General features: G+C 41.0%; 1 protein-coding gene across 2 annotated transcripts in view; it reads right to left on the minus strand.

Annotated features, from left to right (window-relative positions):
- LOC105833195 (E3 ubiquitin-protein ligase TRIM9) overlaps positions 1-12822 on the minus strand; it is a 50459-nt gene continuing 37637 nt past the window's right edge. For both annotated transcript variants that reach the window (XM_036290824.1, XM_036290823.1), the window contains 4 exons: positions 9870-10042; positions 5149-5287; positions 3833-4063; positions 1-3065 (listed from right to left, as the gene is read on the minus strand). In XM_036290824.1, coding sequence (XP_036146717.1) covers positions 2737-3065; positions 3833-4063; positions 5149-5287; positions 9870-10042 — 872 coding nt within the window. In that variant the 3' untranslated portion in view covers positions 1-2736. The remainder of the gene's footprint in view (positions 3066-3832; positions 4064-5148; positions 5288-9869; positions 10043-12822) is intronic.

The raw sequence follows: 12822 nt of genomic DNA on the forward strand, positions 1-12822 counted from the left end.
GGCGTTTTCGTTGCGTTTTATTGATCCGATACAGTCGTAAATGGTACAATCGGCAAATTCATCGGCGGTACAGTCGATATATAATCGATATAGTATATATGTATATATACACTTATGTACATGGCACCGAAAGGCGCGCGCTCGCAGGAACGACGCCCGGCGCAGAATAATGCTCCCGGGCTATCGTTACATCGAAATATAACGGCGAGCACAAGGAGACCGAGTGTGTCCTGTGACTCCTGACTGTCAAGATATAAAGTCGTAAAAAAAGAATCAGAGGGATTGGATCAGCGGACGCGAAGAGGGAAGGGAAGAAACGGCGGAGTGAAGATTGGAGCAATGGAGAGATGTGGTCGATTGGGTCTCTATTGAAGACTAGAAAAACGTATACTCATTATTGTACACTAAAGCCGCGGCAGCATTGTTTTATACGCCTTACCTATCTATACGCTTTAATGGAGCTTAACGCCTACAACGCGATTACACTTATACGTGTGTCGATATGGATAATGGGTGGACGATCGAGCGATCTGTCGATCGCGCGAGCAGGACGAAGAATCCGTCCGGTCAGCGTGGTTTCGGTTCTCCGTCCTATAGGATAATTATCGGCCTTACCGTGGTTTCGATCCTTCGTCTCCTTTCTCATCGTCGATCGCGCCTCATCAGCATTCGATGCTGACGGAAGCTCGACGCTCGCGATTTCGCACGGTCATTAACCGTCTCAGCACCAAATCGAATTGAACTGCTAAACAATGATTTCAACAAGAAGGCTCACTCAATTGCTAGGCAATAGAAATAAATAAAAAGTAGTGTAGAGTCTAGGCAAATAAATTTTAAAAAAAGATAAACAAATATAATTTCTGAGGTAACTTGTCAAATGTTACAAATTTTTTTAATGCATTTTCCGAGAAAAAAACGTTTCTCGAAACAATACAGTATTTTTTTACTTACAAAAGTTTTATTTTTGCAATATAAAAAAAACATTGTCATTATGGAAAATGTAAAAAAAATTCTCAGAAATTGTCCTATATCTTACCTTCAAGGTGAATAAAAGCAAACTCACGCTATGTAGCTGGTGCTGAAAGAGTTAATTACACGATCGGCAAAAACTGCGGTAGATGCCGCCCGGTGGGACTGATCATCGACTTTCTTAACTGGCTACCCGGGACACGCTGCGGGAAAGGCTACTCGAGGTCCTCTCCGCGATACCGTATGTCCTTCTTCACGCGCACCCCGACTCAACCTCTACTCTCCCCGGAGTAAGAAGTTACCAAGAACCACTGCCCCGTCGAGGATATTGAGAAAGGTTGCCGTCAGACGAGATGCTATTTCTCGCTCGTGCATCTCTCTCTCTCTCTCTCTTTCTATCGAGTGATGTATTCCTAAGATGTAGGAGTGTCCTCTCTCTTATTCCTCGGCTCCCTCGATACGATCTTTCGAACGAAGCGATTGATCGTTTCTACTCCGACACGGTCTTCAACAAAGTTTGTTCGCCGACGATACTTGGCTATTTGCTAATGGACGTCTCCTTGCTTCCGAGGACCGGTCATTTCCACCTTCGGTTAAGTGTTCGGTAATTTCTCCCACGTCTTCTTCTGTGGATCACAGCAGCATCGGCGTGGAACTCGAGTTAATTGACCGAAGGTCTGGAAGTAACCGATCCTCGGAAGTGCGTTAAGTCTTCGTCGAGATACTTCTTCGAAAAGCGAATTTAGGAAACGTGTAGGAAAAAATATTCTCTTTTTCTCCGCTTTTAATATAGAGTGCGGTATTAATAGAAAATGGACTGATTTCCGACGGAGGGAGTTTTAGCTTGGCTTTCGTGACCCTCCTAACGGGAAATATTATTCATGGATTGCGTGACGTTGGCGTGAGTGTTATGTCAGTCTCATTAATTCCTGGATAAAGCAGCTTTTTCACTCTACGAGTGATTTCGAAACGTATGCGCTTCGATTGACATTATTGGTGATTTCGTTTAACACGATAATTGCTCGTGCGGACGCAATAGGAAAGTACAAATCTCGATTTCCTAACTAGAGTTTGGATTCTAAGTTCAGTTTCTCAAACAAGGCGGATCCAAAAGGGTTCACGGTTAGCGCCACCCTCGGAAACCTTCTTGCCAAAGTTTCTGAACCTGTTGAATCGTTATTCCTCGTAAAGCCCGCTTGTATTCAGACAAACAACGCGAGGCTGAATTAGCCTCTCCAGGGACCATCGGGTTTCTCAGTAATAAATAGAAAATCACACTTATTTATAATATTATTATTATTATTATTATTATTATTTATATCAAAGTTAGGGCACAAAATATGTGCCACAGTTACGTGAAAAATACTTCATAAAAATATGTACCTCTAAATAAATAAAACAAAATATTTTGAAAGAAAATATTGTGTCCCTGGAGAGATCGAACCGTTTTCGTTTCGCCGCACAATTTTGCGCGGGAGTGCCCTTAACATTATGATACCTCGGAGCGATTTCAGGCAGAGCGCTTTTACATATTATTTCATAACGCTTTGTATAAAGCGGAATCATAGAAAACGGACTACGATCGGTTGATCTAAACGTATTCGAAAGATCTACCCATCAGTTAACGTCGACCGGGCTCTCCTCGACAATTTTTTCCAGCAGCTGGCTCGACTCAAAGTCCCTACACCTGTCCGTGGCGCACATTGTCGGGCCTAAAGGCGAGCCGATCTCCTGCGGCAGACCTTTCTTGAGGACGTTAAGGTACCCCTAGCTCTGAACCATATCGCTGACATACTCCTCGTGAAGTGCGAGAAGATGACGCGGCACATCGAGAGCGGTGTGAAGGGTGACGGTTACGCCGCGGTTCAGACTGATCGCCGGATAAAAGACGCCGTAGAGATCGCGGAAGGCGATGCCGCCCTGTGGCTGATCGTTGACGAAGAAGCGTAGCGTGTGCGTGGTGTCCAGGTCGAGGAGGACCCCGACGGTCGAGCCCTGCTGTACCCCACCTTCTGTACGCTGTGCGTGACCACCCCCGTGCATGAACCACGACCGCTGTCGGTCTATGTACATGCTCCAGCCTTTGTCGTCTTTACCTGTGGACAAAATGATTCGCAAGATTGCACGTGGGCCTGGCCGCTTTCAAAGCGGACGATCTGACTGGAAAAAAATAGATTGGATGATTCAGCAAACCTACAGCTTGCTATTATGTTTTAAAAATTATATTAAACTTTATCAGTAGTAGCAGAAGTATTATAATAGCGGAGATGATCTTTTAGATACCCAGGTTAATGTATTTTTTCGTGCAAAATAATTAGGACAGGTGAAACAAGTAATTGTCACTAAAAGCATCATTAATATGATGAATAATGAATTCTAAAACGATTGCAAGAAGAAAAAGCACGTGACACTGTTATAGACTCTATTCCATAAATTCTCGCCGTGTTTATTAGACAGCATGCGATCGATTGTCGTATTTCATCAGTTCTAAGGACATTGACCCGGTTTCCAAAGGTTAAAAGTATCCTCCTCTTCCAGCATGTTGCACAACCGCGATCGCGCACCTTGCGATCTCTCGGAATCTCTTGATCGTCGTTTTCTCTCGCCCGAAGCGATGTATAAAAACAAAGGCAAAGAGACAGAGAAAAAAGGGACAGAAAGAAAGAAAGAAAAAAGAGAAAGAATATGCGGGGAAAACGGTACAGACGTCTCTCGCTTCCGAATTTCCGTACAAACCGGGGATCTCCGGGGGGGGTGTACCGGGTGGCACATGAATATTTCATCAGGGCAGGATAAACCGCACGATATTTTTCGCGGAGGACAAGTGGAGGCGGCAAGAGGCCCGATAGGTGGTGAAACTTACCCAGCATTTGATCGCGCGATACGTCGGCCCGAGCGATACCGAAGGCCGGATCGGTGTCACTGTGGTATCGATCTATGGTCAGCTCCCAGTAGTGCACGCCCCGCGAAAAGCCGACGCTCGAGAGGACGACGCGGTGCTCGTAGCCCTCGCAGGACGCGCTCATCGCGTCCTCGGATACGGACACCTCCTGCGGTATGCCGGCCGCGCCGGTGGCCCACGAAAACCACGCCACTGCGAGAGAGACCAGATAGGACATATATCGCTTCGCTGTACAGCTTCAATTAATATTCCGCGGACCTGGATCCGCAAGCATGCTTAACGAACTACACGTTCAGGCACGGGCGTTGGGTTATCGAGTGCCGGGTTATTGGGAATTCGACGTCGCCGCCGCACTCGATGTTAATAACGACGTGACGGGATTGTGGAATCTTAATATGGGAAGGAGAAATGGGAGGGGAGGATCTGATTTTCTGTGCGGGCTAAATAATTTAAGAATTTGATATGAAAAGTCGACGTGACGCGACTGCGAAGGCCGAGTGTAAAAAAAAAAAAAACGGGACGTTTTTATCTTTCGCCGCGTCCATTAAATAATTTAAAACTTTGATATGGAATTTCTTACATAACGCGATTTTCGAAGCTTTAGCACTGAGCTCGCACCCAACGAATATTAAGTTCCGATTCGACAATATAAAGAAGAAAGAAGTTTCTCTCTCAATCTTTATATATTAATATTACATTTAGAAAAGTATAAAAAGATATCGAAAAGAGATTAAAATTCAGCAATAAAAAATTAGTTTAAAAATATAAGCAACACTTTTTAGATTAAATTACACATTTCAAATAATTTGCTCTGTCGAAACTAGTTCGATTCAAGAATTATAAATAGATTTAATCTATACGATTTAATCTATACAAGAAGATTTAATTCTATACGGTGCTAAATAATTTAACCATTTCCGTTCGTCAAATTAGTGATAACGAAATTTGAGGAAAATACGTTTCCTCTCGAAACTGACGCGGAGGTAAAAATATCTCCTCGGAGTCATTTGTAATTGTCGCCCGTATTATTCCGCAAACGCCACACGGATGGGCATTCTATCGCGGCAATTTCTGTGCGACTATCGTCTATCTCATCGATCACGCGATCGTGCCGCGGAAAAAAAAAGAAATACGCATGGCTGGAAAATCGACATCGCTTACGATCGTTCGTCTTCCACGCGACACCGACGCCGATTTTCCAGCCGAGGCCTCCGCGCGCTTCTCGCCCAGAAAACCGAGAAGGAAAAAAAAAAGAAAGAAAAGGAGAAAGCTCTCACCCTCGGCGGTCTGAAGGCCGATCAGCTCCGAGTATTCGCCCTCACCGGCGCTATTAAAGGCCCGCACCCTGGCGTTGTAGAGTGAGTTGAAGTGTAGCCCGTCTACCGTGCAAATGGTCTCGCGGCCACAGTACACCTCCTGCGAATCAGATTTCAAACGAGACACCAATGAATTTGCGGGTTGCAATTGTAGCCGTATAACCTATCCTATTAGTCTAGAGAAAATAATTTTCGTGGAAGTAAAAAGATAACATTAAAAATATTTTAAAGAAATTTTTTTACCGCTAAATCGAATTAAAACTATTTTTAATTAATAATCTTATTACTGTCGAGCAGAATTTTGATATATAAATCATAAAAAGACTTCTCTATATAAGAAAAATAATATTGATTATATCCTACGAAGTTACATTAAATATGATTCAAATCTCTAAGAAATTCAAATCCATATTAAATTAAATTTCATCTGATCCGATCCGTTATTCAAATAGTTCGTACATCTTGAGAATATTAACTTTTCATAATCCCTACTTTTCAGGAAACTCAAAGTATACTTGATAGAATAAAATTCTGTAATAATATTTCATGTTTCTATATCATAATAGTTATAGTTAAATTCTTTCTATGCAATAAATTATCTAATAATAAATAAAAAATCCTTAAAAATAGAGCAAATAATTTATCGAAATATGAAAATCTCAAATATTCTTTTTATACATTGAACTTTCATACATTGACTGAAGTGACTGAAACAAGTTGAAACGTCGAATCCAACTTGGTTCGAGAATTCTCGTTTACTGTGTGGCAAGCGAATATTGACATTGTCCATACAACTGGTAGATAAACGAGAATTGTGGATAAAGAGCAAAGTTTACCTGTCATGTACGACTTTGCTGGAAGAAACGTCAAGATAGCATCAATTGGTCGGCCGACAGATAAACAAGCTTGAGACACGTTATTAGATTCGACATCAAAATAAAAAGTTCGTGAAAAAAGATCGATAAAATATATGATACAAATAATTTTTCAACGTTATCACTTTTGACACTATTTTTATTGTTCATTATGCATGTGAGTATCTTGACATAAAAAATACGATTACCAATTCACTTTAAATATATAAAAATCTATAATACTTACAAAACTAATAATAGAAAACTACTACAATAATATTTGCTAGAGTTTTCGAAGTTTGCAAAAGTTTTCGCCCTTCTTATTCGAATTAAATTTTTGCATATCTTGAGGCCATCTCTTCAAATAAAATCACACTGTGCAAAGAGAATTAATTCCGAACTAGCATGAATCTTCCGACAAATCTATTCCTTATTCGTCAAAGAAGCCCTCGCGAGCCCCCTGCTGCGAGTTCGAGGCGCGACAGCGCGGAAACGGAAACCAGAGGCATCGTGCCGCGCGAACGAGCTCGATTTAAATATTAAAAGGAGGAGGATGGACCGTGTTATCCCGATGGCCGCCAAGAGGACGATAGGTCGGACGAGGAGCGGCAGAAAGGACGAGGAGAGCGCCGGCAACGAGGACGATTTATATTCGCGGTATCGCTCCCTTCGTTAACGAGCGCCATATCGCAACACCGCCGCGCCGAGTGCATTATTAACAAAGCATGAAAATTTAGACGCGCGATTTACAAGCCCGAGCTAAAGCACGTTTGTGCGAACGGGAATTCATACGCTGCGCGCGATGTATGTACATGCTGTTCTCGATTTTGCTGCGAATTCAACATTGTATTCCTGCGTGCGAGGATTTAAAGGATAAAATCTTCATGAAAGACGAAAAAAATTAATAGAATCCGATAATAAAATTACTTTAATGATGCATCGCCATAAATATGAAATTTAATTCAATGAGATTTATATGAAATTGACATTCATATTGCGATATTAACGAGAAACGAAATCTTTCTCTTTACACATGTTTAATTCATATATTTTTTTAACTTATATTATATATACGTATTTTATTTTATGTCACATTCACGTAGCTCGCAAATATTTGAAAGAATTAAATCCACTAATATTGAAATAATTCATGTAAAAATGTTTAAAGCTTTATATAATACCATTCTCTCTTTTATTTTCCTTTGCGCTGGCGGAAGACAAAACCCTATGAAGCTCTACGACCACCGGTAAATTACCTGACATTAATATCGTGGATTATGTGGCAAACGACGGTTCGAACTGCCGTCATTTGATAAAAACTTCTAATGAACGGGACGATATCGCTGGGAGCAATTAATAATTGCCATCGCTCGAGAGGATCGCTCATTTCTCACGTGTAAGTCCGGAATCTTGGAGTTATGGACTTCAATTAACGCTCTCAATACCGAATCTTCATTTACCGGAAAAAGAATCCTAGTTCACAAATTGTTTCTTAATTCACATAAAAGAAGATGGTGTTCCTTTTATTCGTAGTTCATTTTCTTGTAAAATTTTCTACTGGATATTTGTAAAAAAGTAAAAAAATATACTTAGAAATTTGATTACCAAAATATTTCATAATCTACAATTTTAATAATAAAGAATATATATATATATAATTTATATATATAAGAAGTTATTTTTACTTATTTTATACGCATTTTTATATATTGATCAAAAGTACACCCTTTTCCCATAAACTTGAGAAAAAAGATTTGAATTTAAACCCTTATAAACTGCGTATAATTTCTTTATCAAACAATTAGAGATAATTATCGCCCACTTAGAACGGTGCAAATAGATTAATGTAGCGCATTAAGCCGCCTTTATTCGGCATGCTAATCTCCAAATTTTTCAAACTCGCGCGCCACGAATTCGCTCCGCGAGGCTGCCTTTTAATCCCGACTTTTATGTCGCGGCTCACGCGCGCTATTTAGGCTGAATTATTAGCCGTAATCGTTACCACCTTTCAGAGTGCCCCGCTGCCACTCGCGTTTACGATCAATAAAACGCGGAAGACGGCGTTTCGAGTTCGGCCGAGTAGAGAGACTCGAGGTCCGAGAATAAATGCGACGAACGACCTCGCCGGTTCGGAAACGCGCCCCGAATGGATATGTAGCCCCGACCCTTTACGAAGGGTAGTATATGCGCGCGAGTGATTCGTCCCGATACGACTGGTAACAAAAAACTCTATCTATGAGAAAAAAATAAACTTTACGGATGATCGGCATCAATATTCATTTCGCCGCGCGCGGGACAAATTCTCAACAAAGATGGGTTTTATGATCCTGACGTTTTTTCTGATCCCCTTTGCGCGTCGATGTCACGCCGATAGCCGGTATTATCCTTCGGTAAATTGAAAAGCGGGCTTTGTACGTCTCGTCCTCTCGCACGGTTTTATTAAACGCTCGTATCCGGAAATTGGCCCGCCTATAAGATTCATTTTGATGTTAGTGCATACAGTGCACGTAATATATATTATTCTATAGGATATGAAACAGTTAAACGATGGTATTAAAATTGGAATAAAATTACGTAATCATACGGTCATTCTTGTGTGTAAGTTGTAATTCAGAAATAGTAACAAACATCTGCTACGATAATATCAAAGGTTTCCAAGAGATTTTTCTCAAATCAACAAAATAACGACGGTTAAATCGGAAAGATCAAGAGGGTATTTTCAGTCTCTAAAGAATCCCGGCAAACAATTTTACACACGTACAATTTAACTAAAAATTTAAAAAAATGTGTCGAGAAGAAAGCTGCTGTAGAATTTTAACAAATACATTTCACAGACAAACTTACATCTCTTTTCCCTCGGGTTACATCGTCACGTTTAGTTCAACGTTCACAGCGAATCCTTTAGAGTTTCCTACCACGTTCGTACAACTCATTCCCTTTTTTTTACTATTTTTACGCCATGCGCAGTAACTTCCTTTTGCTCGAGCACGAGGAAACGCGCTCGTCTTAACTTTTCGAGACAAAATTGAAGGACGGTCCCGTTGGCATCACGTCCAATAAAATTACATATCATTACATTTTCAATTACGTTTAGTATTAAATTTATTAAATTATTAAAAATCATTATATAATTTTCATATAACAGTTAGTATTTTTTTTTTAATTGTAGATATCGTAATTTCTCCTTCTAATTCAATTTCCTTTAAAATAGAATTAAGAAGAGAAGTTATGAAATACTTGGAAAAAATTATTACTATGGTATGAGAGAAAACTGAGGAGTTTCCTTCACAAGATTTTCGAACAAAATTTTAACATTTAATTAAATTTCACTAAAAGTACAGTAAATTCTCCTTGAGTCTATGTTACCTCACTATAAAAGGAAAGTCTGAAAAAAAATACTCTTGAGAGAAAAATAACAGACAACAAATATTATTTAATGTCAGCGGGCCTCTCTCTCTCTCTCTCTCTCCCCTCTCGTTTTCTCTCTCAGTATCATCTTGTCCGCGCCGGATAGGAGAACAATTCTACGAAAGACATCGTGAGAACGTCGAAGTGTCCCATTGTTGTTGGACAAAGTCGTGTCGCCGTCGTCGCGAGATGATACGACTAAAGAAGAAGAGCGCGGTCGAAGAGACACCGGAACCGGACGTCACGTTAGCAAAGCGACGACGGAGGGTCCGACGAGTGAAGTGTCATCAAAGAATTCGCGGACGATCTCGAGAAAAGCCTCGAGAGCCGAGCCTAGTGTCCGGGATAGCGTTCTCTATCCCGCTGACACATACGGGGGAAAGTATTTTTTTCGGGATATACGCGAGGATGTTTACTCACCCTGAACTCCCCGCCGCAGCCGTCGTCCAGCTCCAAGAGGTATCCCTCGATGGCGGGGCCCCTCTGTCCGGCGCATCCCATAATTCCGTGTCCAGGTGGCGGCTGCCAGGCAACGGTGACACTGTTGTTCTCGGCGCTACACTCCTCAGGGATCAGTAAAGGCGCTCCGGGTGCTGGAAATGCGTATGTCGATTAATTTAACAGTGCTTCGCGTTATTGTAATCGTCAGCGTGCCAAGATGGTAAGATAGATTTAGGTCAAGGTGACGCTACAAATGTTTTCTTTTAATTGATTGATTTATAAAATATTTCATTATCAGTTAATTTAATGCTTCAAAAAATTTGTAGCATATCAATTGATCACATTTTCAATAATATTCTTCGGGTGCGCGCAATTAAAAGAGCCTATTCTACAGATAATTGCAATAACATTTGCAAGAATTCGGGATATTAATTGTTATGTTGAAAATAAATGAAATTTGGAATTTTTTGATTAAATTAAAGCAAATTCTTCTTGTGGTAGGCAAAGAACTCTGCTGCCGTGACGGAAAAGTAGATACGGTTACTTTGAAGTTGTCTCGTAAAAATAAAGTTATAAGCAGACTATAAATCAGTTGTTGTACTTGGTTAAGGACGAAAGCTTCCAATACTGAAATTTTCTACTTTGGTAAAACTTTGTACACACTTAAGAACTTCCCCGGCTAAGTAACTAAACATTTCGTATTTTCGTAACGAAAGGATTGAGGTGAAGGCATTTAACTTCAGAGATTTCAAGCCAACAAAGTTTGCTTGCAAATCATTTTACAAGCAAATAAGCTTATAAATAAGTAAAAAGCTAACACGCAAATAGATGAAGATGTAATAAATTGAAAAAATAAAAATTTCCGATAAAATCATGATGCATGTGTGATGATACCGTATAAATAACATAATGTGTAAATAACATATTTGTGTATGTAATAAAATTATGCATAAAATTAAGAACGTCGAAGAAATTAAAGTAAATTCACAAAACACACACAGACGATTTCATTTAGCGCAGGTTTTAATTACCGCCGGTTAATTTCGATATAATATAATTTGAAGGCCGCACTGGGTATTTGGCTCCAATCCGATTTGCCTAGAAGTTGGTTTGCTGGTGATGACCTTCGGCGGCAATAATTTCACGATTTAAACAGACTTCGGGCTGCCGAATTTGCCGCGAGTTTCCTTTAACGACGGACGGAACTTGGTCGTTGCCGCGCGACCGCACGATTCTATTCGATTCTGACTGCCTAAGGTACAAGTTGAAGCTGCGGAAATTACGGCGCGCTATCCAGATTTCTGTCCAGCAGAAATGTATTGAATTGCCGGTGCAGAGCACCATATCTCTATTTGCCAGGTCGATTGGAATACGTACAACTTTCTCAGACAAAACGTTGGAAAATCAAATCGATCTTATTGTAATCCTAAGTAAAATTAATAGCCGATATTAATTTCTGTTAGGGCGACAATGCGTTGCGTATTGAAAAAGTATTTACTTAAAAACAAAAAGAATTTCTTAATTGTGCAACGTCTAACAAAGTTTAAAACGAGACGCTGCATTAAAATGCAAACGCTCGTATGTTCCTTCAAGTCGGGAGGTGGCACTGATTAATTTCATAAATCTAGATCGCCCTCTTCGCGCTTCTCGTATTCCGCCGTAAAAGAGCGATCGCACGAAGCGATACTGATCACGTTGGACCGAGGCGTTCATTACGGACCACGCAAATGTTAGGGATGGTCCGCTTTCAGGAGCGTTAACGCGCCCTGTAGGCGGTCGTTGATGCTTCTACATGCAATTATCTGGCTTTCAGTGGAGGCGCCGGGACCGCTCGTCGCGACGCGGGTCGTCGGCTCGTCGGTTTAACTTGTTGGCATGCTAATAAACCAAAAGCATTTCCTCTCTCTCTCTCTCTCTCTCTCTCTCTCCGGTGCGCGCTGCCCGGCGGCCCCACGTGCGGTTTCGCGCAAACTTATCCCTCGAAAACGCTCCCGACACGGTGCCCGTCGACCTCCCCCGTCCGTTTCGGTCGTCGATTCCGCCGGATACGCCGGCAGCATAATCCGATCGGACGCCGCCACGACCGAGAAGTAAACACGCGCCAAAAAGGCGAAAGACGGGAAAGGCCGAGGCTTGGCAAACACGTCGCGATGTGCAGTCGGATGAAAAGAGACGGCGACGGCGTCCCGAAAGTTACCGCCGCGACGGTTTTTGCCACGTCGGTAGATACCGTTGAGCCGCAAAAACCGCGATCAAGCTTCTTGACAAAAATTGCGCTGTATGGGGGGGGGGGGGGGGTGTCCCGTCTCTGCCGCGTTACTTTTTTTTACCGATAATTCTTTCGATCAATTCGAGATCGATTTTTACTCTGCGATACACTTGGTCTGCGACAAATATCGCTCGCTGACAATTTCCGTTATAAGTCAAATGGAATCCGCTCTCCGTAATGAATAAAAGGGTTGACGAGTTGGTGATCGACAGTGATTCGAATCGTGATAAAAGCATATATATTTTTTTGCAGAGCGAACTTCAAAGCAGTGTCCCATGCATTCACGCAGATGAAAAAGTATATTCTCGTCTATAATTTTCTAGAATAAAAGCTGCGATTCCACACAAAACTAATCACCTTTCCGATTTCGAACGAAATTGACTTGTGAATTCAATGATGTTCGAAAGTTAATAATTTTTTGTTCAATATATACAATGTAGAAAAAATCGCATTTTTCTGTACAAAAGATGTAATCTTTTATACAGGGAAATATTATTTCACGCATGAAATTAAAAAAATACAATTTTTCTGTTGAATTATGGGGATTTGAACAAACGTGTATGAAGCGAAATAAAGAATCATCCACGATGGGTCAATAAAACATATTCACCACTATTTCAAAATATTGAACATTTTGTTATACCGCGACGCGAAAAGCCTATA

The sequence above is a fragment of the Monomorium pharaonis genome, chromosome 8 (assembly GCF_013373865.1).
Source record: "Monomorium pharaonis isolate MP-MQ-018 chromosome 8, ASM1337386v2, whole genome shotgun sequence".
NCBI classification, from domain to species: domain Eukaryota; kingdom Metazoa; phylum Arthropoda; class Insecta; order Hymenoptera; family Formicidae; genus Monomorium; species Monomorium pharaonis.